The 27,500-nt window shown below is 43.3% G+C and overlaps 2 protein-coding genes across 2 annotated transcripts in view; both read left to right on the plus strand.

The window, feature by feature from the left end:
• LOC134456423 (synaptophysin-like) overlaps positions 1-14,296 on the plus strand; it is a 14,421-nt gene extending 125 nt beyond the window's left edge. Inside the window, exons 2-6 of the mRNA XM_063207786.1 lie at positions 1,246-1,370; positions 4,071-4,269; positions 8,756-8,947; positions 12,766-13,108; positions 13,765-14,296. Of these exons, the coding sequence (XP_063063856.1) occupies positions 1,246-1,370; positions 4,071-4,269; positions 8,756-8,947; positions 12,766-13,071 (822 nt within the window). The 3' untranslated portion in view covers positions 13,072-13,108; positions 13,765-14,296. The remainder of the gene's footprint in view (positions 1-1,245; positions 1,371-4,070; positions 4,270-8,755; positions 8,948-12,765; positions 13,109-13,764) is intronic.
• A 7,857-nt stretch (positions 14,297-22,153) lies between these two features.
• Positions 22,154-27,500, plus strand: part of plp2b (proteolipid protein 2b) — a 31,869-nt gene continuing 26,522 nt past the window's right edge. The window contains exon 1 of the mRNA XM_063207929.1: positions 22,154-22,551. Within this exon, the coding sequence (XP_063063999.1) occupies positions 22,456-22,551 (96 nt within the window). The 5' untranslated portion in view covers positions 22,154-22,455. The remainder of the gene's footprint in view (positions 22,552-27,500) is intronic.

A 27,500-nucleotide genomic window follows, 5' to 3' on the forward strand; every position in this document is an offset into this window, starting at 1 on the left:
CAGGTGTGACAGAGGTCATCTTGCACCTGTTCACCCCCCTCGGGGATCGAACTTGCGACCTCGTCAACTACAACGGTTCGGCAATGGGAGACACAGTACGATACCGCTGGGCCAAGAGACTAGTCTCTCGGCCCAACGGCACGAGACTGTATGAGGCTATCGGAGGGAGGTTTACCAACGTTCCACGCCAACTCTGTGCTAGTTAGCCTCCGTTACACAGGCCAACTGCGTTGATCTTTATGGTCACAGAAAACTTGCCCGATACATTTCTTTGCACTTCTCAGATGTTCATCCCCGATAGCCCAATTAGACAGAAAAAATGCCTAATCTGGCAACCTTGCATGGCAGTGGTAATGCTTTGCTCTCACTACCGCCAGAGCTATCCACCTGCAGCGTATAAGACGCTTTATCTGGGGTCATAGAGGATTTCAGGGAAAAGTGAAACCTTTTATTTATTTTGTGTGTGCTTGTGATTTCTGTGTGTGTGTGTGTTGTTTCTCTGTCTATGGGTAGTTGTTTTTGTTATGAACGAGTACGCTGTGTGAAAATCCATTCTTTTGTCCTCTCACACTTTCCTACTTTATTCACGTGGGTCTGCCTCTTTCACTTATCTTGTTTCAAAGTCTTTGTTTGCTTCAATTACAATGTGTGTTACAGTGAACGGTTGCGAACACAACACACAAATGATGCAAAAATTCACACAATATGTACATGCACACACATACACACACACACACACACACACACACACACACACACACACACACACACACACACACACACACACACACACACACACACACACACACACACACACACACACACACACACACATGCACAGACACACACACACACTGGAAGATTGTAATGCTGCACACTATGTGGGGTCATGGGCTAACACTGTAAAACAGATTACACAATGTCAGCTGTGCGGCAATGGTGAACTGTCAATCATAATCTGTAACTTATTTTTTCCATATTTTTTTCTCTCTCCTTCCTCTTCTCCTCCATCTTCATCTCTTCTTCTTCCTCTTCATCCACTTCTTTCTCCGTCCTCTTCTCCTCCATCTCCATCTCCTCTCCCTCCCCCTCTCCTCCTTCGCCTTCTCCATCTCCTCCTATTCCTCTTCTTCTTACTTTCCCATCCCCATCTCCATCTCTTCCTCCACTTATCTTCTCTCCCCTTCTCCTCCATCTCCATCTCCTTCCCCTCCTCTTCCTCTTCCTCTTCCTCCTCCTCCTCAGGTGTTCTCCATCTTTGCCTTCGGCACCTGTGGTGGCTACTCGGGCAAGTTTGAGCTGAGTGTGGAATGTAAGAACCGCTCCGAGAGCGACCTGGCCATCGAAGTGGAGTTCGGATACCCCTTCAGGTCAGCGTCACACCATTATGTCATATTCATTTTGGCAGTGTGAATCTATGTGACACGCTGATCTGATATATACTATAACTCAATATTTGAGTTCTTCATGAGGTGTTCAAAATTGTGTAGTTGAGAATTTTAGCTGGGTATCCTGTACATTGCATGAGGTGTAGAGAGCTGATACATCATTACATTACTGTACATTACATTACACTAACAGTACCTGACGCTTTGATCCCACAGCGAATTACAGTTATTTACAGGGTATTGGTTACAGTCCCTGGAGCAGTATGCCATTAGGTGCCTTGCTGAAGTGCACTTCAGCCATGGACTGTGGTCTGGAGTGGAAGGGTGGGATTCGAACCAACAATCCTCTGAACTGAAGCCCATTAGGCCATGGGGCTGCTCTACCCATAACTACACTAGACCAGGGAGCTCATTGCAGAAACTTTCTAACTCGTATCGTATTCTAGTGAAATCGTATTCTAGGATCTGAGTTAGGGACTCAAAGTTTGGATACCCCTCAGGTCATCAAAACCAAATCACCCTGACAACCACCACACCAGAACTAATTATTGTCAGTAATTCAGTGGGTTAGGGCGGCAACTATATGAAGACTTAAGACTGAAACATTGTCACAGCTACTGCAACACAGCCAGCGTGCAGGATTTTGCAGATTCCATACATTTCAGACATCCACACACAGTTCCCGCATCAAATTGTGCAACTTTTCTTCATGAGGAAAGGCATTCGCGTAAACCAGCTACATATGTACCGTATTGCACAAGTCCTTCATGAATAAATGTGCGTGTGTCAGGGAATGTGAATCTTTCATGAAATGTTTTGTCTCTTCAGCATGACTCCCCAGGGTGTTCCCTCTTGCATCATCAGCCCCGACACGCACGCACGCACGCACACAGTCACACACACACACACACACACACGCACGCACGCACGCACGCAAGCACGCACGCACGCACACACACACACACACACACACATGCCCTCAGGCATTGTTTAGGAAAGACAGCCACAAACAAGTACACTGCTGTCACAAAATGCTTCTCCACTCCTTAAAAAGTCACCAGACACCTTTGTCACTGGGCTCAGATGTAAAGACATTGATAAGGGCCGTGGTGGTTACGTAGTGGTTAAGTAAAAAAGGCCCTCCTGGTTTTTTTGTAGCCCCATAATGTATGCCTTACCTCCTGTGGCACGCTGTAATAGTCATTGAAAAGTTAGCTACCATAGTACTACTCTACTATGACATAACACAGGGCCTTTAGTAATGCACTACGACTTGCTCATTGCCATTCTGGTAACAGCTAATTTATAACGGCCTGTCTGTTATCTAAAAAAATAGATCAATGTTTGGGTGAGTTTCTAGCCTGGCACTGGGGGCTATGTTATTCTTTTAAATACTAAGAGTTGGCAGGCTTATGATGATGTAGAGGGGGCATTGGTAGGCTTTTGATGAAGTCAAAGGGGTATTTGCTCAAAAAAGGTTGAGAACCGCTGACTGTTGTACTGTTTGTCATCCCTGCCCAGGGACCACAGATGTTAATTAGCTCTATAGCTAACTCTGGTCCCAGAATTGTCTTGTACATGGCCCCTGTCAAATAGAGTAGAGCAGTGTTTCTCAACCTTTTTTTAGGCGAGGCACCCTTTCAATTACTGAAAAAATTCAAGGCACCCCAAACCAACAAGCCATAATATGGCATCGCATCCGATACCACTCAAGCTTAGAAAAGTAACACATTAGGAGACGTCACACGACCTACTACGTTCGAAGTTGCAGATGACTGGGGCGACCTATATTTACTTTATTGTGGGTAAATGGCAGATGAAAGATTCCACTGACTGACATTAACTTATCAATTTAGACAAATATGTATTATATTACATAACTAATTTATCAGCCACGTTTCCGCGGCACCGCTGAGGGGAGCCTGCGGCACCCCTGTTGAGAAACACTGGAGTAGAGTACCATTTCCCGAGGGAAATTAAGGTGTCAAGAAGCATACATACCTAAATACAGAAGAAGACACAAAGACATCACACACAACATTGCACATATATCCACCATACATATATTCACAGGTCAGATATCTCCACCCCCCAACAAACACACACGAGATAAAAAAAATAAAAAAGTGTCCGAAGTGTCAAGGTGCCAAAGTCACTGTCCATAGTCCAAGGAAGAGATCCAGGGTCAGGTATCAATTGAAAAGCCGGGAATCCACAAGTTGCCCTCTGTGTCCCCCCTAATCAATGAAATAAATGAAATGAAATTTCCCTGCTGTGCCTGTCTGCCTCTGTCCTCCAGGCTGGAATGTAATGAAGACCATTTTCAGTCTAAACTCAATGTAGTTACTGCACTTCGCCTTTGTATGGCAGCACTGTTGTGCGTCATTCCCCTGCTCTGCCTCTGCCCCTCTCCCCCAGGCTGCACCAGGTGTACTTTGACGTGCCCACCTGCAAGGGGCCGGTACCGAGCGCCTCTTCCTAGGGAGAGACTACTTACACAAACACACACACACACACACACACACACACACACACACACACACACACACACACACACACACACACACACACACACACACACACATACACACACAAGCGCGCACACACACTCACACTCACACACACTCTGAGCCCTGGTAACCCCTATCATTCCCCTGCTCTGCCTCTGCCCCTCTCCCCCAGGCTGCACCAGGTGTACTTTGACGTGCCCACCTGTAAGGGGCCCGGTACTGAGCGCCTCTTCCTAGAGGGCGACTACTCCGGCTCGGCTGAGTTCTTCGTCACCATCGCCGTCTTCTCCTTCCTCTACTCCATGGCTGCCATGGGCGTCTACTTCTTCCTGATGGAGAAGTACAAGGAGAACAACAAGGGAGCCCAAGTGGTCAGTAGTACACTGTAAAGTCCAATTTATACTTATTGGCGCTAACGGTTGCAGAGCCTGTGCAACCGTCTGTGCGCGACCACGCCCCCCGCGCAGAGGCTCTGCAACCGTCGTCGCGCGCCTCAAAAAAATCCTGACTACGCGACAGACGGTTGCGAAGGTCGCAGAGAAAAGGCGCTGTGATTGGTCGTCTCGCTACTTCCTTGTTCTCGTGGCGGCACAGTTCTCCGGTAGTTTACGAGAGTCAAACTGTCAATATTCTGTGGAATACTAACACTTTCTTTCTAGTGTGTGTAAATAAATGAAGCTACAATGACTGAATTAGTAAGTAACAAACAAACAATACATCAGTTTAGCACTCGCGGTACAATGCCTGCAGTCTGACTACTGTACTGTCTGTAGCCTTGTAGCTATGTAGCCAAATGTGGCTAACGACATGAGACCTTGTGCGCAGATCTATAACATCAACAGTGGTTAGCGACCGTAACCAACAGGCGCCGTTGCTGAACTATAATCTGCCCTTAACCTAGTGAACATCAAGGGAGCCCAAGTGGTCAGTAGTGCACTGTAACCTAGTGGTCAGTAGTATACTGTAACCAAGTGGTCAGTAGTGCACTGTAACCAAGTGGTCAGTAGTACACTGTAACCAAGTGGTCAGTAGTACACTGTAACCAAGTGGTCAGTAGTACACTGTAACCAAGTGGTCAGTAGTATACTGTAACCAAGTGGTCAGTAGTATACTGTAACCAAGTGGTCAGTAGTATACTGTAACCAAGTGGTCAGTAGTGCACTGTAACCAAGTGGTCAGTAGTATACTGTAACCAAGTGGTCAGTAGTATACTGTAACCAAGTGGTCAGTAGTATACTGTAACCAAGTGGTCAGTAGTGCACTGTAACCAAGTGGTCAGTAGTGCACTGTAACCAAGTGGTCAGTAGTATACTGTAACCAAGTGGTCAGTAGTGCACTGTAACCAAGTGGTCAGTAGTACACTGTAACCATTGACAGTAAATAGAATGGACGCCAAATCAACGCTATTTGCCATTCAACGCTTTGAAGCCAGATTTGGGAACATTCCAACTTACATTCCACCTTAGCAACGCCAAACGCAGGTGCTGATTGGACAACAACAAGACTTCTAACGGTCAATCAAACCATGTTCTGATGCTCATTGGTCAATTTAACTTTTAATATCTCTCTAAAATAAAACATCACCACAAAAAATCACCACCCTGGTAAGTTGGAGAGCAAGGGGACCTACTAGTTGAGCGAAAAATGATCCCCCTGGAGTGGCATTTAAGGGAGATACAGGGTTTTATGTCTCTCATAGGAATGAATGGGATTTGGCCATTTTTTGGTCTTTTTGGGTCCAACCTTGGCTCCAACTTGGCTTCAACAATGAAATAGAATTTTGGCCTCCATTCTATTTACTCTCAATGGCTGTAACCAAGTGGTCAGTAGTATACTGTAACCAAGTGGTCAGTAGTGCACTGTAACCAAGTGGTCAGTAGTGCACTGTAACCAAGTGGTCAGTAGTATACTGTAACCAAGTGGTCAGTAGTGCACTGTAACCAAGTGGTCAGTAGTATACTGTAACCAAGTGGTCAGTAGTATACTGTAACCAAGTGGTCAGTAGTATACTGTAACCAAGTGGTCAGTAGTATACTGTAACCAAGTGGTCAGTAGTGCACTGTAACCAAGTGGTCAGTAGTATACTGTAACCAAGTGGTCAGTAGTATACTGTAACCAAGTGGTCAGTAGTACACTGTAACCAAGTGGTCAGTAGTATACTGTAACCAAGTGGTCAGTAGTGCACTGTAACCAAGTGGTCAGTAGTATACTGTAACCAAGTGGTCAGTAGTGCACTGTAACCAAGTGGTCAGTAGTACACTGTAACCAAGTGGTCAGTAGTGCACTGTAACCAAGTGGTCAGTAGTATACTGTAACCAAGTGGTCAGTAGTATACTGTAACCAAGTGGTCAGTAGTACACTGCAGGGCTGATAGTATTCAGGCTCCATGCCTGATTTCAGGCTTGACAGAGTTTGCAAAAATAAAAACATTGATAATAATTAGCCATTAGGTTATTCTTATCTCAGAAAGTGTTACAGGTTCAGGGTTTTCTTCTACTATCAGGCTTGAATAATGGTCATACACAGGCTATTAAATGTTTGAATAATGTGTCAAAATAGGCCTACGTTACGTCACTATGCAGTATCTTGTCGTCGTCGTTAGAGCAGGGGGAAAAGTTCAGGATTTTTTTTTCACTATCACCAATGATACTGTGACCTGGTGGTTCCCAAACTTTTTCAGCGGGGACCCCCTTTTGGGTTTAAGAATATTTTACATTTTTTCCTAGATGTTTTTTTGTTTTTTGTTAAGGCCACACCAATTTAATTCGTTGGTTCTCGGATTTTTTCAGGAAAAAGTTGAAGCGAGAGGGCGAAAAAATAAATAAATAAAAAAATTAGTCGTGTGGTTATACCACCTGTATATCAGCCTCACATGGACCTCCAAAGGAAGGTGCAAGACAGGCAAACACCTGGACATGGAGAAGGACAGTGTAGAATGGAATTAAGGCAGCCAAATAGACCAGGCACAAAATTAGCTCACAGGGCAATTATTATATTAATCTGGTTTGAATAAACTGAGATGATTCAACAGTTGAATAGTTGTTGTTTTTCTTTTTTAAAACTGCTATCCCACTCCACTAATTCCACTAAGAGCAATACTGTATTTCACCGCTGCTACTGCTAACCCACAGGGGCTTCAACTTGCCATTGCATGTTTGTCTGTAAATGTTTGAATGTAACACGTTTCCTGATTCGCTAGTCGTAATCGGCATGTTGAAAGGAGTGGTTTTATTGGTTCTCTACGTCACATGACCTCCAACTACTAAAGAGACACCTCCCCGTTCATGAAAACATGCAGTCTTCGTTTTTTTTAGCGATTTCATTTTTTGGGGTATTGAAACTGATTTTTTTTTTTTTTCCATTTTGATACAAAATACAAGAGGCGAATCCGAGAACCAACAAATTAAATTGGTGTGGCCTAATAGTTTGTCCGCTAATATTGCTAGAAATCTAAAGGACAGCACAGGGCCGGTTTTTAGCATAGGCCGGCTAGGCGGTCGCCTAGAGCGCCATGTGAAGAAGGAGCGCCGAAATGGCGCTCTCCTATGCGTAATTTTGCGATATGAAGTTTTGTTATGAAGTCGCAATCAACAAAGAGTGGCGAAAGCGCTCCTCACGGCAGAGCGCCCCTCAGCCAATAGCAATATCGCTTCCAACTGTCTCTGGGAAGTCTGTGAACCAATAAACAGACAGTTCTGAGAAAGGGGGCGGGACGAGTGACATTGTGCGATCTATTTTGAATTTGGAGACTCACTCGAGAGACAGAGAGGGCAAGCGCAAACAGTAGTGCTGCTCTGCTGGATGGAGATTAGGCCTATCATGTTCTCATTAAACCACTCATTGCATGATGCAGGAGTTTCAGAGGGTGTTTTGGAACTATGTGATTTAATCAGCAACCGTTTGTGAGGGGGGGGCAGAAATCAAACTCGCCTAGGGCACCAAATAAGCCAGAACCGGCCCTGGGACAGCAAATACATCTATTAGCTTTAGCTGTTAACCTGGCGATATCCTGTTTTTATGCAATGTCCCTTTTGTCTGCAACCCTCCCTTCAGTACCTCTGCGACCCCCAGTTTGGGAACCACTGCTGTAACCCGTGATGGGCAAAATGGGTTAATTAGTTATGATCAGGGCTCTAAATTGACATTTAGAAATTGATTCATGAAATTTCAGTTTGGCTGGTAGGACAATCAACTTGGGCTACAAGCAGCTTTGACCCAATAGAAAGTTTGTATATGGCTACTTGCCATTTTGGATGGTGGTGAAAAATGTTAATTTAGGGTTATAATATTGATTGTATAATAGAGTGCTATATACTCTCAATGAGTGCCTACATCTTCCAAATGACTTGGTTTTACCTGTTAAATTCAACCAGGTGATCATTCAACCAGCCAATCACCTGGCTGAATTGAACTGGTAAAACCAAGTGATATGAACTATTACAAAGACGATGGTGATGATGATGAATGATCATAGGTCCTTCACTATTCTTCTGCTCTCTATCTGTTCTACATTACTTGTATACTGCTGTACTCTGTGCTGACCCCTTACTCTGTACTTGCTTGAATTTCCTCCTTCTAACCCGTTAAGACACAGCGTTATAAATTTGCTGTTACCAGAATTGCAATGACCAAGTCGTAGGGCATTACCAAAGGCCGTGTGTTATATAGTATTGTAGCACTGTGGTAGTTAACTTATCAATGACTATTACAGCGTGCCACTGGTGGTAAGGCGTGCATTAAGGGGCTACGTTGCTTTGGTCAAAAGCGTCTGCTAAATGTTGAGTAATGTAATGAATGAGAGTCATCAGTGACACTGTGCTGACCCTATTGCTAATGGTGGTGTTTCTCCCCGTACAGGACTTCATCGTGTCGGCCGTGTTCACCTTCTTCTGGCTGGTGTCCTCGTCTGCCTGGGCGCGCGGCCTGTCCAACGTCAAGGTGGCCACCGACCCCGAGGAGGTCAAGGAACTGATCCCCGCCTGCGACCGCGAGGAGAACCGCTGCCGAGAGGTGGCCGACCCCGTCATGGGCGGCCTCAGCACATCTGTGGTGAGTGCTCTGTTGCCCCTTTATTTACCCCACTACTATACTACTATGTCATCATAGTACATCTGTGGTGAGTCGTGCTCTGTTGCCCCTTTATTTACACTCACAAACTGCGTCCCACGCACTGATGAAGGCTTGATAGCCGAAACGCGTTTGCTTTTTGGACCTGGTGGTAATATAAATAAATAATGAGACGCAGTTTGAGAGTGCAGATTTTTCTTCCTGAAGTTGATACATTTTATCGCGCACCCAAAGACTTTTTCCAAGAAGTTGAGTGCGCCCTTTGCCAAAACATGAAGTCCCTTTTATTTACCCCTTTAAGACACGGCATTATATATTTGCTGTTGTTAACAGAATGGCAATGAGCAAGTCATAGTGCATTACTAAAGGCATAGTGTCATAGTCATACTACTATACTACTATGTCATAGTACATCTGTGGTGAGTGCTCTGTTGCCCATTTATTTCACTGTAAAACATTGCAAGCCAGGTAAACGTAAAAAAGTAATTTGCCCTGCTGCCTTAAAGGTACACTGTGTAAGGTTTTTAGCTGTTTATTTCCAGATTCCATACTACCCATTCACTAATGTTACCTTTTTCATGAATACTTACAACCACCATTTTGACCACCACCATCAAATTCAAAGTATTCATTATGACTCAAAAAATTGCACTTTTCATACATGAAAAAGGGGATCTTCTCCATGGTCCGCCATTTTGAATTTCCAGAAATAACATTTTTTAGCCGCAAAAATGACTGTACTTGGGCCATACTAGAAAATATTAGTTTATTGCTTAGTAAACTTTCATGAAAAGATAAAAAAATAAAGTTTGTAAGTCAACTTAACTTGAAACAGGCTCGAGTTGAGTCAAGTCTCGAGTTGAGTTAACTTACAAACTTAAGGCAGCAGGGCAACTTACTTTTTTACGTTTGACTGGCTTGCAATGTTTTACAGTGTAGTTAGACAGTGTGATAGAGAGGTCCGCACGCTGGGCTTTTTATTTACACTACGAACACATGGTATCTGTACATTTCAAACAAACTCGTCATCTTTGCCATGCGAACACACATCATTTTCCATTACCAACACACTCGTTTAGCTAGGCTATTGTGACTACACAGCTCTTGATTGTAGAAAAGGGAGGAAAAGGAAGTATCAGTGGGCCCAGTCCATCACAAACACACACTCACTCACACACACACACACACACACACACACACACACACACACACACACACACACACACACACACACACACACACACACACACACACACACGCGCGCACACACGCACACACACACACACTTTATATTATATTATATGACATACATATCCTCTTTATAACTAGGGCTGGGTATCGCAGCCATGTTCCTGTATCGATTCGATTCCGATTCTTAGGGCTTTGAATGGATTAATCACGATTCAATTAGATTCGATTCGATTCGATTCATTCCGAATCGATTCAATCCGTTGACTTCTTGGTGCCAGGATTTCCCCCAAAAGATTCTGTTGCCTATTTTTGTATAAAAATGTCAAAGGGCTGTGGCTTGACAGTGTTAACAGATTGCTAATTTGTAATAAGTAGGCCTAGGCCTAATTGACTAATACCTACTGGGTAGATTCCATAGACCTAAATTAAACACAAAAAAAACAAACAAAAAAAATGAACCAAAAAATCGATTTTGTGCCCTGTGAATCGATTATGTGAATTTTAAATGAAATCGATCGATTATCGATTAAAACGATTATTTTACCCAGCCCTATTTATAACCACATCATACATATATATATATATGTAACGCATCATATTTTCACTATAGTCATCATTTTCAGGCTAATCCATATCAAGCACATCTACTGTAGCTGTGTTTTTAGTGTAGTTTGGTTTTGGAGAATAGTCACTTTAAGAAGTAGTCCAGGAGGGAAAGGGGAGATCATGTGGCCGGCTACATTCTTCCGACTGTTGTGTTTACATTTGGCTTTGCGGCTAAATCAACAACATCCATATCCTTCAAGTTCACAACACTGCAATTAGATTATTGATGAGGCTCTGCTAGCAATTCTCGGGAAATTCATAGCAAGAGGGAATTCATAAGAGGTACTACTTAGCACTGTGTTTGGCATGGTGCTGGCATGAAGCTGTTCTGGGTAAATGTTTGCACTAAACAGCAGGGTTACTGCAGTCAGGGACATGGAAGCCTAGCTCCTGGAAGGCTGATTGTGCTCAAGCGTGTGCTTTACAGTATGTTTAATGTGTTTAACCCCTTGAGACACAGCATTATAAATTAGCTGTTACCAGAATGGCAATGAGCAAGTCGTAATGTATTACTAAAGACCCCGTGCACTGTCATAGTAGTGTAGTACTATAGTAGTTAACTTTCAATGTCTATTACAGCGTGCCTCAGGAGGTACGGCGTGCATTAAAGGGGCTACACAACACCTTTAAACACAACTTTTCCTGGAGGCATTTGGCTACTAGTTCCACAAGCACACGCACCTATGCTCATGCCAATGTTTACGGCCAGAGTACAATGCAATACGCAGGCTGACCAACTGAATATTAATTTAACCATCGTCCTGTGACTAATATGCATGTTTGTGTGCACACAATGCAGACAGCGTTTAGAGAATGGTCACTTTAAGGCGTTTGTGTTCAAGAGGGATGCTCCTGTTCTGTGTTTATGAGGTGTTGTCTTACAATAGTTCCTATCTCTGAAACACCACAGCAGCGAGAGTGTAGATTTACATTTGTCCACTTACCCTGTGTGGTTGCACCCAGCCAGGTCTAATAAAGGAGAGGAATAGGCCTGTATTGATTTATCAATAAACCCACTCCCACCACCCCCCACCAGCCCCAACCAAAAGCAGAAATCTGTTCAGGGTGCTACATTTCAGTACTCACACACAGGGGCGTAGCTGCAAATTGTGGGCCCTTTGTACAAGCAGCACTAATGGGAATCCCCCCCCCCCTCCACCACCACCATAAGCCATAAATCAGACTCTGTGTGGGCCCCCTTTACCAGTGTTTATCAACCTTTTTTTAGGCGAGGCACCTTTTCAATACATGAACAATTTCAAGGCACCCCAAACCAACAAGCCGTAACATGGTATTGTGTGGTAATGTAACACATTTGGAGACATCACACAACCTACGTTCGAAGTTGCAGCTGACTGGGGTGACCTATACTTTATTTTGTGTAAATGGCAGATGAAAGATTCCACTGACTAGCATTAGCTTATCAATTTAGACGAATATGTATTCTATTACATAATTTATTTATCAGCCATGTTTCTGCGGCACCCCTGAGGGGGGCCCTGGCACCCCTGTTGAGAAACACTGCCCTATACACATGGGGCCCTGGTGACTCAGTCCCACTTACACCCCTGTACGACACCCCTGCTCACACAGAATACAAACTCACTGAATACAAAGTAGTAAGTGCACTGCTTATGGATTGCATTAGACAGCCTTAATATAGATTGAAAAAGTTGGTCTTAGTTCTAGTTATTCAGTTTTTCCTCTTGAGCTCTTGAATTTAGCTGCATGAAGTCCCACACAGTGAGGCTGGTTAACAGGTTTGATCGATTTACTTCTTGATTGAATTGTATTTATTGAATTTTGATACAGACCAGAGTTTAAAATTAAGTAGGGAATTAGCATACAACCTGTTCACACACACACACACACACACACACACACACACACACACACACACACACACACACACACACACACACACACACACACACACACACACACACACACACACGTCTAACCCGTCTTTCCCTATTATCCTCCACATTTCCTCCCTGCATCAGCTGTTTGGTTTCCTGAACCTGGTGCTGTGGGGCGGCAACCTGTGGTTCATCTTCAAGGAGACCGGCTGGATGGCGCACTTCGCTGGCACCTACGTCCCCTCGGGGGAGAAGCCCCCCGCCCCCGACTCCTTCGGCCAGCAGCAGGGGTACGAGCAGGAGGGGGGGTACGGCCAGGACCAGTACGCCGGCACCCAGGGGGGGTACCAGCCCGAGTACGGCCAGGAGGGGGGCTACAACCAGGGAGGATACAACGAGGGCGGATACAACCAGGAGGGGGCGCCCACCTCATTCGCCAATCAGATGTGAAGACCTGGGAGAGGGGGTTGATGACGGCTGTCTGGAGGTGAGTGGAACTGCACACATGAACTGTAAAAAAAGGGGTGTCTATCAGGGATGGTATTGGCACCTGCCAACCAGCCAAATGCTGGTTAAACTTGGCTGTGGCTATTAATAATTTCAATCTCACTAGCCACTTTGACAGGTAACTTGTTCTTTGTGTGATAAATCACTGTAGTTGCATCAATTGTTTGTATTCAAATGCAAGAATATCCTTAAGAAAAAAAAAGCTGACAACAAAAGGGCTAGTGACTAGGGAAAACCCGTAGCCACAGTGGCTAGTGAGCAAGGAAGTTAATGTCAAGCCCTGGTGTCGATGTTTGTGGACCTGTTGCATCCGGGTGAAAATGTGTTGGTGGCGCGCAGTGGCTCGGTTGGCTAAGGCCCTGTACCATTACACTGGCAACCTGGGTTCGATTCCGGCCTGAGGTCATTTCCCAATCCTTTCCCATCTCTTACACGTTGATGTTTGATGAAAAGCAAAACTACATTGCAAGTAGTGCACAAATACAAAGCGACAATTAAAAGGAGCTATTTTACAGAAAATATAGGCTACATGTATATTTTACTACAGCATTTGGCATTTGACACGTGGAATAACTCTCTTTCTCTTTTTCTTTCTCTCGCTCTCTTCCTCTCTCTCTCCTTCCTTGTCTCCTACAGTGTGTGGATTTATAATTACAGTATTTTGGACCTGACAGCGTTCCACAGTACCACACTCCTATGATTGTCCATCTTATCCGTCTGTTTGTATGTGAGCTAACCAGTAAGATACAGAGGGAGATGGATTTGGGAATCTGCGATTCCTTCTTTTAACCTTTTTTGCCCATTGTTTTTTTTGTTTTTGTTTTGTTTGTTTGTTTTCTTTATTTGAAGGGTGTGGCCTATTGGAAATGTGAAGAGTTCCTGGTGTGGATGTGAGTTGAATTTGACAGTTAGCCGCTGATGTTGCAGCGTGAGTGAATCTGAATGAGTCAGATGCTAACTGGCACATATTGAACCACAGCTAGGCCACAAGCTAGCACTTACATGGCCTGCCAACGAAAAATAAAAACTTGAATACTCCACCAGACCTGGATAAAACTACTTACATTAAATACAGTTATTTGTAGCTCTATATCTTGTATGAGGATAACGTCAATGAATGACCTGTAGTAATCCTATACATGGGAGAATGTATTCGTGCTGTGTAAATATCAACATATAAATATGACTAAATAAATTGAAATGATTTGTGAGGGTGACTACTTTTGTACTCAATATCAGCACTTGTGAAAACTATATTGAGCTCGTAATTATTCACCTCATCACAATCTGAGTTCTGTTTGTAGTTGTTTAATGTATAGTCCACCTTGTTTTTTTTTCTCTAAAAGATCACATTTGTTTTGTTCATTTTTTCTGTATTTATTTATTTATTTAAATGTTCTTTTTTTCATCTTATTTTTTTCTTAATTATCTGGTGTGTTCATTTCAGTGAAACATCTTTTTCAATTATCTTTTTTTAATTGTTGTGAATGTGCATTGCAAGGGGCACAACTAGATGGCAAAAGAGAGTTAACTTGAGAGAGTAGCATCATAGCTGAAACAAGAGAAGTGAACAGAAGAGAAAAGAAGAGAAGAGAAGAAAAGAAAAGAGAAGAGAATAGAAGAGAAGAAAAGAGAAGAATCAGATTAGAGGGACACTCGGAAAGGGCCTGGATGGCTGGTTGACAGCTGAGGCACGATGTCCGAGGAAGATCGATCGCCTTGCAAAAAGTTTACTGTTGGATCTGACAAAGGACTCCTCTACTTCTGTCCAATGTGTGCTCTATGTGACAGCCGAGAGTCATCTGGAAATCATTTTGTTGTCTTTTATATTTGATCCTTGAACTACTGTATGAAATCTGCAGATGTTGTACGTGCATTGAGTGACAGAATACTTCCACGCAACGCTGGACCACAGCATCAGATGAAGTGCTTAGCATGGTCTTATGTATGATATGCTTTAACAAAAAAAAACGGTAACTCTTTACTTGACGCCGGTGTCATATGCATGTCATTACACTGTCATAACATAAACATTATGTCTAGGGTTGTCTTTGCCATAACCGAATGTCACTTAATGCCAACAGTCATAAAATGTTTATGACATGGACATAATGTTTATGACTTATCTACGATTGTGTCATGACACTATTATGACACTCTAATGACATGCATATGACACCGGCGTCAAGTAAAGTGTTACCAAAAAACCTTGCTATGTGATTGTTGTTGACGGTCTTATTGGAAGAGAAAACTTGTCGTTTTCAGACAAGGGCACACATGAAATCCTTTAGTATTTTTATGGCTTACAAAGTTTTTATTCTTGATATATCTATATACAGTATATCTATATATACACACATATACTCACATATATACACAAATGGGGGTGTGTTTTTTGCGCTCTCGATGTTGACTGCTGAGTCCTTCCTTTTCCTCCTAAAGAGTGGACTGCATGTGTCTACATTTCGGTAACACTTAACTTGACGCCCGTGTCTTAAGCATGTCATTAATAATAGTGTCATGGCACAGATATGCATGTGTCATAAACATTATGTCCTTGTCATAAACATTTTATGACTGTTGGCCAGGTTGTCTTTTCCATAACCAAATGTCACTTAAGGCCAACAATCATGTTTATGACATGGACATAATGCTTATGACTTATCTATGACTGTGTCATGACACTATTATGACACTGTAATGACATGCTTATGACACTGGCGTCAAGTAAAGTGTTACCTACATTTCTTCTCTCAGTACTCCAAAGCAGTCACTGCATGTCAGTAGAATCAGCAAGCAAACACAAACCAACAAAACAAAACAAAACAAAACGAAAACTGCTCTCTAAGCTAGCCTACCCTACCAGCCTGAAAATGCTACTGTACATACTATGCTGCATTGTATGATAATCAGAGTTTTAGATAGTACAAGTACAAGTACTTTGCCAGATGTAATTGCAACACAAGTAGTAGGATATAACCAGGTTGGACCCATGAACAAAAATACTAGAAAAGCGCTCAGAGAGTGCACCTCCATCCTCTGGTGAAAAGTGCTTAGAGAGTGCACCTCCATCCTCTGGTGCACAGAAACACACACCCAAGACAAACGCAAATGAACGTACGTACACACAAACGAACGCACACACAAACTCGGGATGATCACATAACCTCCTTGGCCGAGGTAATCACACTACTAGTGTTTTAAATACATCCGAAACAGTGCTTCTACTTCTACTTAATGCAACTCTGATGATGATCCCTTTACGGTCTGAGTGCCACCGCGTACAGGGCCAGTGGTGGTGCCCCCTTGTGGCTCGCCTCTGCCATGCAATGTCATGTCATCCCCCTCAGGCACACCGCATAGCATTGCATAGCACGCTCAATACCACCCACCCTATCAGGGCTGGACTGGCCATCTGGCATAGCGGGGATTTCCCGGTGGGCCCGCATCCTCGTGTGCCCCTATTTTCAGAAATGTTGTACGTTCGTGTACATTTCTGAAAATAGGGGCCCATGAGGATGCTGGGCCCACCGGTGAGTCGGTTCTGTGCCTCTAATTATGAGGGGGCCCCTTTTAGCCAAAAGTGCCCGGGTCCGGTTTTTTCTCCCAGTCCAGCCCTGCACCCCCATTGATTATCACAGTAACACCATCGATGCTCTCTTGGCACCCTCTTCTGTGCCTGTTTCTACCTCCCTTCCTGCTCCTATTCTAATGTAATTACGCTCTCAGTGTTCATACTTTCATCAAGTCATGCATGTTTTTGGTGAGCGGGGGTGTGGCCCTCAAAATAACAGAAAAGGAAGTAGTTGCTGCCCCAGCAGACGAATTCATTTTCATTTTGCATGTGTGATTATGGGATGCGATGGAACATCAGCTTGGGCAGCAGCAAACAGAGCAGTGTTGTCAGGGCAACGGCTGCATCCTCCTCCTTCCTCCCATCAGGGCACTTGCACTGAACATCAGAGCATCAACAAACAAGGGTCACCGTGGCAACCCAAAGGGCTTCTGCGGAAGAGGAGAGTCGATACCTTGAAATTGGCCTCTCACTCATCCCCGTCTCGTCTTCATACTTTCAGACTAGCTACCATTTTAGGCTACTGAACTACCCTGTGTATGGTCTCTTGTAAGACACACACACACACACACACACACACACACACACACACACACACACACACACACACACACACACACACACACACACACACACACACACACACACACACACACACACACACACACACACACACACAGAGCATAATCTCCCTGCCTGCAGTTTATACAGTAGGTCTACAGTATCAGCCCAAACTCAGTGAGGCATCACAAATGCAATTCCCCACATGCTCTCTTTCCCTCTCACTCTTTCTCTCTTTGTATCTCTCGCAAACAAATGAAACAATTATTAGTGGTGGATGATGTCTTGTTGTGATATTCTCAACACATTCGGGTAGTGTTGTGTTATTGTGTATAAAGTATTCTCTTATTAGTTTTAATGATTGACCATTAACTGGAGGTAAAATAATCCAAGATCGTCCAACTGTATTCTTCTTACCCGATGGAATCCATGTGAAGCAAATTCTAATAAACTTTACATTATAAAGGGTGACCTGGCTGTTATGCTTTATTTCATATAGTAATGATTAATTCCATCTATAGCCTAATTCTTACGGAAGTTACCGTTTAAAGTGAACAGTTGTAGCTGGGATTGGAAATGTACATGCACAACAATATTATTTATGATATTATTATTATTATTATTATTATTACTATTATTAGCCTATTATTATTAATTTGTGTATTTTCTTTCAGGATTTTTGTCCACTCAAAGTAATATGATATGCAACTTCCACTGTTCCACTATTCACATTATCTTGGCGTCTGGTTCTGCTTTTGGTGTTGTCAAGGTTGCCAAGTGTTATAGACAAAACAGTAGACAACAATTGTCAGTGTTAAAGTTTTTCATTCAGTTGTGAGTCATAAGTTCTTCCTGTCACATCTTGACGAGAGCTCTAAGCCTGTTACGTGTGAAAAACAATAGGGCTAGTAGTCTCTACTTAGTAATTCAGTTCTTAATCATAGTTATTTAAATATGAAATATGGTGTTTGTTAATTGTATGAATGTTTTTTTTTCATCGAAAGAGCTCGTTTCTGACCATCTTTCTACTACAAAATAGTAGGCTAATTAAGCGGGCTTGCGGAGCAAGGACCATGCAGAGCATGGCCCTTGCAGAGCAAGGCCCGTTTATAGTAATCTCTAAGTCCTGTTTCATTATTAAGCGGGCTTGCGGAGCAAGAGCAGAGCTCTTGCAGAGCAAGGCCCGATTATTAAGCGGGCTTGCGGAGCAAGAGCAGAGCTCTTGCAGAGCAAGGCCCGATTATTAAGCGGGCTTGCGGAGCAAGAGCAGAGCTCTTGCAGAGCAAGGCCCGATTATAGTAATCTCTAAGTCCTGTTTCTTATTATCGTTCTTGTGCAGGGCAGCAGCAAAATAGAAAATGGATCTCCTCCTAGGCCTTTCGAGATAGAGACACCGTTCAAACACTAAAACGACCGGCTCGGCTTGGAGATCGCGTCTCGTTATAGGCTTCTCCGTGTCTCTTGTCGTTTTCCCGTTTTTGGCGATTTTGTTAAAGCCTGGGTCTCCATTGAAAACTATGGTGGAACCTTCATGAACCAAAGTTCCGCCACTCTAGAGATTAGAGTGTAGGAGGCTTTTTCGGTCATAAAACATCAACACTTTCACCTAGAAGTTTATTTGACGCGTTGTTAGCGAGCTCTATGGGATGTCTCCAAATTGTGAAAGTTTCATCTCCCAACTCCCAATACTTTTTAAATGGCAGGTTTGTAAAAAAAACAGGCCTGGCTCTATGGAGAATCCCATTCTTTCGAAAAGTGCATTTTTCAAGAGATCAGCGCATGTCCCACACGGAGGTCCATTTGTGCCTGAAAATTTTAACCTATAAAATTCATTCAAAGACTGTTAGAGAGATCACAAGCATGACTCCGATCTGTGAAAAGGACACGTGCCAACTCCTTTTAGTTTTTTTACAACGATGTTGTAAAGACAAAAAACTCATTCTCATTTTCTCCCTCTGTTAAAGGCTCAATACTAACTGTCTTTTCAGTCAATTCACAACAGGTGCAGCCAGTGAAAGATTCCATTTCAACTGTCACTGTATCAAGATTCCATTCTTAACGAGAGCAGGTGCGAGCAAGCATTCTAGAAGTCTATTGTTCAGCTCTGCAATGCAATGTAATATAGTCTTGCTGGACTATGCATGACAATTAGCTGCTTGGCTTAGTGGTAATGCATGCCGCTGCATTAGAGATATGGAGGTTGAGGGTTCGAAACCCACCTGAAGCCATGTTGATTTTCTAAATTATATCATATGCAGCGTTCCTTGGCCGACTTAAAATGCCATGTATATCATTTAGTATGGATGGCAAATGTGCTGAATTACAGATTTTGAGGTTGGGGGTTCGAAACCCAGTCAAAGCCATGTTGATTTTCAAAATTACATCATATGCAGTGTTCCTTGGCCAACTTAAAATGCCATGTATGTCATTTAGTATGAATGGCAAATGTGCTGAATTAGGGATATGGGGGTTGGAGGTTCGAACCCCAGTCGAAGCCATGTTGATTTTCAAAATGATATCATATACAGTGTTCCTTAGCCAACTTCAAATATCATGTATTGTATGTCATTTAATATCAATGGCAAAGGGGTTGGATTACAGATATGGAGGTTGTGAGTTCGAATCCATGTTGATTTTCAAAATTATATCATATGCAGTGTTCCTTAGCCAACTTAAAATAACATGTATGTCATTTAGTATATCCCCAAAACGCAGAGCTACAACACTTTCAAGATGGCTGAATCCAAGATGGCTGAATTGTTTGGCCCATAACTTCTGACTGGGTGGATGGAGTTTTTCCAAGATTTCTTTTAGCTTTGTTTTCTCAATAGTACTTTGTTTCATCTCTGCCCCAAAAGGCAAGCCCGCTTCCAGCATTTTCTGTGAGAATGCATTTCTAGTTATTATTATTATTATTTTATTATTGGTCTTGTGCAGGGCAGCAGTAAAATAGAAAATGGATCTCCTCCTAGGCCTTTCGAGATAGAGACACCGTTCAAACACTAAAACGACCGGCTCGGCTTGGAGATCGCGTATAGTTATAGGCTTCTCCGTGTCTCTTGTCGTTTTCCCGTTTTTGGCGATTTTGTTAAAGCCTGGGTCCCCATTGGAAACAGTGGTGGAACCTCCATGAACCAAGGTTCCGCCACTCTACAGATCAGAGTGTAGGAGGTTTTTAAAACATCAACACTTTCACCTCAAAGTTTAGTTGACGAGTTGTTAGCGAGCTCTATGGGATGTCTCCAAGTTGTGAAAGTTTCATGTCCCAACTCCCATTACTTTTTAAATGGCAGGTTTGTAAAAAAACAGGCCTGGCTCTATGGAGAATCCCAGTCTTTCGAAAAGTGCATTTTTCAAGAGATCAGCGCATGTCCCACACGGAGGTCCATTTGTGCCTGAAAAATGTAACCTATAAACTTAATTCAAAGACTGTTAGAGAGATCACAAGCATGACTCCGATCTGTGAAAAGGACACGTGCCAACTCCTTTTAGTTTTTTTACAACGATGTTGTAAAGACAAAAAACTCATTCTCATTTTCTCCCAGTTTTAGAGCTCAATACTAACTGTCTTTCAGTCAATCACAACAGGTGCAGCCAGTGAAGGGTTCCATTTCAACTGTCACTGTCTCAAGATTCTATTCTTAACGAGCAGGTGCGAGCAACCATTCAAGAAGTATATTGTTCAGCTCTGCAATGCAATGTGATGTAGTCTTGCTGGACTATGCTTGACAATTAGCTGCTTGGCTTAGTGGTAATGCAGGCTGCTGTATTACAGATATGGAGGTTGAGGGTTCGAATCCCAACCGAAGCCATGTTGATTTTCTAAATTATATCATATGCAGCGTTCCTTGGCCAACTTAAAATGCCAGGTATATCATTTAGTATGGATGGCAAATGTGCTGAATTACAGATATTGAGGTTGGGGGTTCGAAACCCAGTCAAAGCCATGTTGATTTTCAAAATTATATCATATGCAGTGTTCCTTGGCCAACTTAAAATGCCATGTATGTCATTTAGTATGAATGGCAAATGTGCTGAATTAGGGATATGGGGGTTGGAGGTTCGAACCCCAGTCGAAGCCATGTTGATTTTCAAAATGATATCATATGCAGTGTTCCTTAGCCAACTTCAAATATCATGTATTGTATGTCATTTAATATCAATGGCAAAGGGGTTGGATTACAGATATGGAGGTTGTGAGTTCTAATCCCCGCTCGAAGCCATGTTGATTTTCAAAATTATATCATATGCAGTGTTCCTTGGCCAACTTAAATGCCATGTATGTCATTTAGTATGAATGGCAAATGTGCTGAATTACAGATATGGAGTTTGGGGGTTCGAACCCCAGTCGAAGCCATGTTGATTTTCAAAATTATATCATATGCAGTGTTCCTTGGCCAACTTAAAATGCCATGTATGTCAATTAGTATGGATGGCAAATGTGCTGAATTACAGATATTGAGGTTGGGGGTTCGAATCCCGCTCGAAGCCATGTTGATTTTCAAAATTATATCATATGCAGTGTTCCTTAGCCAACTTAAAATACCATGCATGTCATTTAGTATATCCCCAAAACGCAGAGCTACAACACTTTCAAGATGGCTGAATCCAAGATGGCTGAATTGTTTGGCCCATAACTTCTGACTGGGTGGATGGAGTTTTTCCAAGATTTCTTTTAGCTTTGTTTTCTCAATAGTACTTTGATTCATCTCTGCCCCAAAAGGCAAGCCCGCTTCCAGCATTTTCTGTGAGAATGCATTTCTAGTTGGTTATTGTCACACTCTGGAGAGGATCTTTTTCAAACTCGTCCCCGCCTCTCGCGCGCTCTCGCGCGTTCTCTCTCCCTCTCTCGGTTGTGCCTCTGGAGAAAAAACATGAAAGTATACGCCCCGTTCTTCCTCTTCAAGTTTCCTTCAGACTGCTTACATTCACTGAGGGGGCAGTAGTCGGTCCTGAAGTGTGGCACTTGTATTTTAAGCCGTGTCTTCAACTCTAGTTTGTCAAGAAATTGAACTTTTGTAGGTCTCAGAGAAGGGTGTTTTCTTCTGAAAGAGGCTTGTATTTACCCTATATTTGTCCAACTCGAGGTCAATTATTCAGTATTAGAAAGGCAACCAAGTTTTGCAAACGTTTCCAGAGAGGAAACAAACTTGCGATATAGGCATTTTGAAGTATCGAGGAAAAACACAGTTATGGCTGACTCCGGGGGAAGCCCAGCTTCGAGCGCTTTGGAGAAGCTGAAGGCATACGTCAAAACTCGGAAAGGAACTATTCTGACTGCAGAAATTGTAAGTACACGACCAGCATACATTACACTCTTGAAATTGCATTATAGTGTTTTACTTGTCAAACAACTCGTGCTCTAACATACAGTAGCCTACAGTCAATGTTGCGAGTATTCCGTCGTGTGATGTAATGTTTGAATGAAACTGACTTTTACTGATAAACCATACAGTATGAAGTTTCTTCAGTGAGTGATCAAAGTTTTGCTTGCACTTAGCTCTAAGTTTAAGAATTACTGACAGAGTCTGTGCTGGCTGATTACAGAAGCAGGTGGTCGTTGACTGGTGGTTTCCAATTTTAGCTAGTTCTATGACTTATTGCCATCATCATTGCGCGCCTTCCTTCTTCATAGTCTGTCCATTGTGAATGCCGCATACAGACTGAGACTCCCAACGGAGTTCGCTCCCGGACGTGCGGTCCCCGGTGTTTCTATCACTCCCGGACTTGCGGTCCCCACCCGATTATATTTCACGTATTATCATATACTGCAACATACAAGCAATTTAGGGTTAGGTTTAGGTTTAGGGTTAGGGTTAGGGTTAGGTTTAGGGTTAGGGTTAAGGTTAGGGTTAGGTTTAGGGTTAAGGTTAGGGTTAGAAACAAAAAACTAACATCAACAAGATAACTGGCTCCGTAATATGGCGGTGGTACCGTTAGTCTGGCTAGTGGGAGCGAGATGAAATGGGAGTGTAATGAGATGGGAGCGTGAATCTGGGAATCGTGAATGCCGCATATCAAACACAGCCTTGCAATGTATAGTTGGCTCAGACTCTGTTCTCAGAATAAAATCTTCAAAATACGTGAACCATCAACAATGTATAGCAGTTTGGACTGTAACTGTAATGCAGTGTGATGTTTAACTGTCTCGGAAGATACAAATACACATTTTACAGTATCCAAGTAAAATAATAAGCTAGTGAAGGGGTTGGTCTTCATTCATATTCCACCACTGCCTGTGTGCAGTTGTTTGACAGCCTGTCCAAAGTACAAAGCTCAGAGTTTGAAGTTTCGCTTTTGCCTTGTGTTGTAGTGCGCTGCTGCAGAAGTGTATCTATCTCTCTGCGTCTGGGCAGGTCTTGGGGAGGGTGTGGGTGTGGGCATGGTGGAATGTCAACCATGTGGCGCAGATAGCCAGCTGAGCTACTGAGCTGGCAGGGGTCAAACCGAGAGGTCAAGAACTTTCACCGGGCTCCTCAAAACCCCCTTTTGGCATACTGCTGAGTATTGCACTCCTGTCAATTCACACTAAGTAGGCAAAAACATGTTGCACGCACCACACACAGATGGAACAGACTAACTGATTACATTACTTCCAAGGCATTCCTTGGTACATTAAAAGCAGACTTTGTTCCTGTGTAGTATTCGCTTGTATCTTCTTGGCAGAGGGTAATCAGCCATATTTTAACGTTATTAGTGTTGAAGAGCTGATCTGATAGACAGTAGGTGGTGAGCTTTTTTGGGAAATGTGCAGATGGATGCGAAAAGAGTCCCATAAACTTGCACGCTTTTTCCATTTTGACACATTTCTGCATCTGGTTTGAGTTTAAGCGCAAGGGCAATGGCATGAAACCTCAGCAGCACGCGTGCCGTGCTTTTGATAAAGAAAAAACTTTCCATTGAGCAATGAAACAGACACTATAGGATTCCAAGCACAGAAGGTAACATCATCAAACGTGCCCTCTCACACAGAAGCCCCGCCCTCTAGCGTGTTTATTTACATGTGTGAACTGCAAACACTGGTCCTGCCTATTCGGCAACCATGTTTTGTGTACAGTATAGGCCAGTGTTTCCCAACCTTTTTTGTCTCGTGTACCCTCCGAGCCTTTTTGTTGTGCTACGAGGACCCCCTAACTTGTGTTTTACATCCCTTTTTTTATTCCAGTGTGACAATGCTTCATGCATTTGTTAAAATTACATTTTTCCAAGTACCCCCTTCAGTGTGCTCGCGTACCCCTGGTGGTACACGTACCCCTGGTTGGGAAACACTGTGAGGTGTATAATGTAAATGTAGAACGAGATCCGTCATGTAACCAACTACAACACTTGCACACATGATATTCTGGACTCCAAATTAACTTTTTTCATCACCAACCAAAATGGCTAGTAGATGTTAATCTTACGAGCCAAACACACGCTCAAAGTGTCAAAATGGCTGGTGGTAAGTTAGTCTTTTCTACCAGCCAAACTGAAATTTTCACCAGCATTTTGCTGGTTGACTGGTGTTACTTTAGAACCCTGATGATATTAGTGGCTTTTTACATTTCTTTTACTTCTACTGTACTAATAATTTATACGCCTCTGTGTGAAGAGGGTGTTGCTTCAGAGGCCACAGGATGGAGTGATGGCAACTTGTGCAGGGAAGGGTAGACCACCTTGATACAGTCTGTCTACGATCCCGCAGAATATTTAGAAGTCATTTGTACATTATGGGTTGTGCTATTTGACTCTCTTGATTACAGTACATTCTTGGTTACCTTACGTGACATGCATGCATACTTCCTCCAAACCAGTCCAGTGATGACTGAGGCAATGCTGTTGAAACTGATGCACAGGTGCGAAGCACTGCCACTGCCTGTGCTGTGTGAGTCACAGCTGTCGTTTGTGTCTCACTTTTCTGTCTTATCAGTCACAGCTCTCTTATTGTGCGTGAGCCACACATAGCCACACATAGTCGAAATAGAGCAAACATTGACAAGTGTTGCCCAGCCAACATAACTCTACTCTGGGCAAGCAACATAACACTGTTTATTTAAGGCTTTAGGCACTAGGAAACTATTCAAGGGTGACATGATGATTCTTGTACCTTTTACCAAATAGCTTCTGTGAGAGTCAGCTCAAGAGTCGTAGCCCCTTACTGGCACGTCGTACTTCCAGTGGCACGCTGTAATAGTGGTGTCAACAATGATCGATCCGGCGATCCAATCCAATGCGGGCCATGGACGATCCAGAATTGATCCGGCAAGTTCCAGAATCGATCCGGCATTTTTTTTATTTTTCAATTACTTCCATGGATATTTCAGGAGCAAAGCAATGTTAAATTAAATAAAAGCACTTCAAAACATTGCAAGACTGATACAGACTGATGGAGAAAACGGCCAATAAATTGTTGCTCAGTAAGCTTATCTGACTACTTGTATTGCTTCATCATGACTGATTAAACATTTGCAACAGTAGCACGCTGTAATTGTCATCGAAACATTTACCACCATAGTCTTACAATACTATGACATAACACAGGGCTGCCTTTTAGTAATGCACTACAACTTGGTCATTGCCATTCTGGTAACAGCTAATTCATAACGGCGTGTCTTAACGTGTTAAAACACATGCTGCCTTGTGCTCTACTGACACACCTATCTTATCAGTATGAGTGTACATCTCGTTGACACACCCACATTGCTGTGATATAGTTCAAGTGCTATTGCAGTGACTAAATTCCTACACATTGTTAAGTCATTGGAAAAATGTAGTACATTTACAAGATCTGATGAAGTTCAGTGCTGTATTTCAGAATGAAATTTAACAGGTGTGTGTCTGTATGTATGCAGTGATTAAATCACTCCACATTTTTATGTCATTGACAACCACGTCTAACACATCTCCAGAATGTGAGTAAGTATTTCAGAATTGACAGGTGTGTGTCTGAGCATGTGATTGGGTGGGTCATGTGGCACTTGTGCAGCTGGGAATGTGTCATATGTCAAAGCAACATGTTGTAGCCTAGTGGTTTCCAAAGTGGGGGCCGGGGACCCCTGGGAGAGTGCAAGGGGGGCTGCAGAAAGTTGTCATTGTTATTTTAATATGTCCCAGTGGGCTGCTACTGACTCACAGGCCAAGACTATGATTACGAGAAGGGGTGCACAGGGGTCAAAGACGTCTTTGTCATTCAGTGTTATGGACACCTTCCGCCGACTGTAACTGCAAAAAAGCATGATTTTGAAATTGTTTCAAGTGAATGGATGACAGCCGAGGCCGTCATGAATTCCCTGTAACAATAAATAAATAAAAAGAGTCATGTTGGTATATAGGGTCTTTACCATTGGACTTTGGTATATAGGGCTTTACCATTTTAGTGGTAAAAAGATTGGGAACCCCTGTTGAAGCCTATACCATGTGTTAAGGAGATGACACCATTTGTTAACTGTTCTGTCGACAAATGCACATGGCGTCTTTATTTACAGTAAGCAGTCCCACCACCCCGCACTTGCTCTTCAGCAGTGCTCATCTTGTTTGTGTGTGTCTGTTCTGCCCCCCTCACACACTTCTTGTTCTTTGTGTGTCTGTGTATTAAGTGTAAATACTTGGCTGTGTTATTGGTTTCCTTTGTTTTCAGTACTTCTGCAGTCCTATAGTTCTGTAGGTGAGGCCAAGGGAGAGTCTGCATGCATGCCATGTACTGTATATGTGTGTGGGCACGGGGCGCGCGTGTGTGCCTGTCTGTCCCATAATTAGTGTTGGTTTGTGGGTAAATAGTCGTCCGTGCTCTCATATGTGTGTGCGTGTGTGTGTGTGTGTGTGTGTGTGTGTGTGTGTGTGTGTGTGTGTGTGTGTGTGTGTGTGTGTGTGTGTGTGTGTGTGTGTGTGTGTGTGTGTGTGTTTGTATGTGTGCGTGTGTGCGTGCGTGCGTGCGTGCGTGCATGCATAATTTTGTAGTGTCCATTTGTTAGCGTTAGTATGTGTGTGTGCATTCGTCCTTGGTTCCCCTATTGTGATTGTACACCACACTCCAGGCCAGCGCCCACAAGTCTGGAACTCAGCCAGTCCATGTTGGCCTATTTGGGGTCGTCCAGAGCTGACTGGAGGAGAGGAGAGGAGAGGAGATGGAGGGCAGAGGAGAGGGGGGGAGAGGAGAGGAGAGGAGAGGGGAGAGGAGATGGAGGAGAGGAGAGGAGAGGAGAGGAGAGGAGAGGAGATGGAGGGCAGAGGAGAGGAGAGGAGAGGAGAGGAGAGGAGA

This window comes from Engraulis encrasicolus, chromosome 10, assembly GCF_034702125.1.
Source record: "Engraulis encrasicolus isolate BLACKSEA-1 chromosome 10, IST_EnEncr_1.0, whole genome shotgun sequence".
Lineage (NCBI taxonomy): Eukaryota > Metazoa > Chordata > Actinopteri > Clupeiformes > Engraulidae > Engraulis > Engraulis encrasicolus.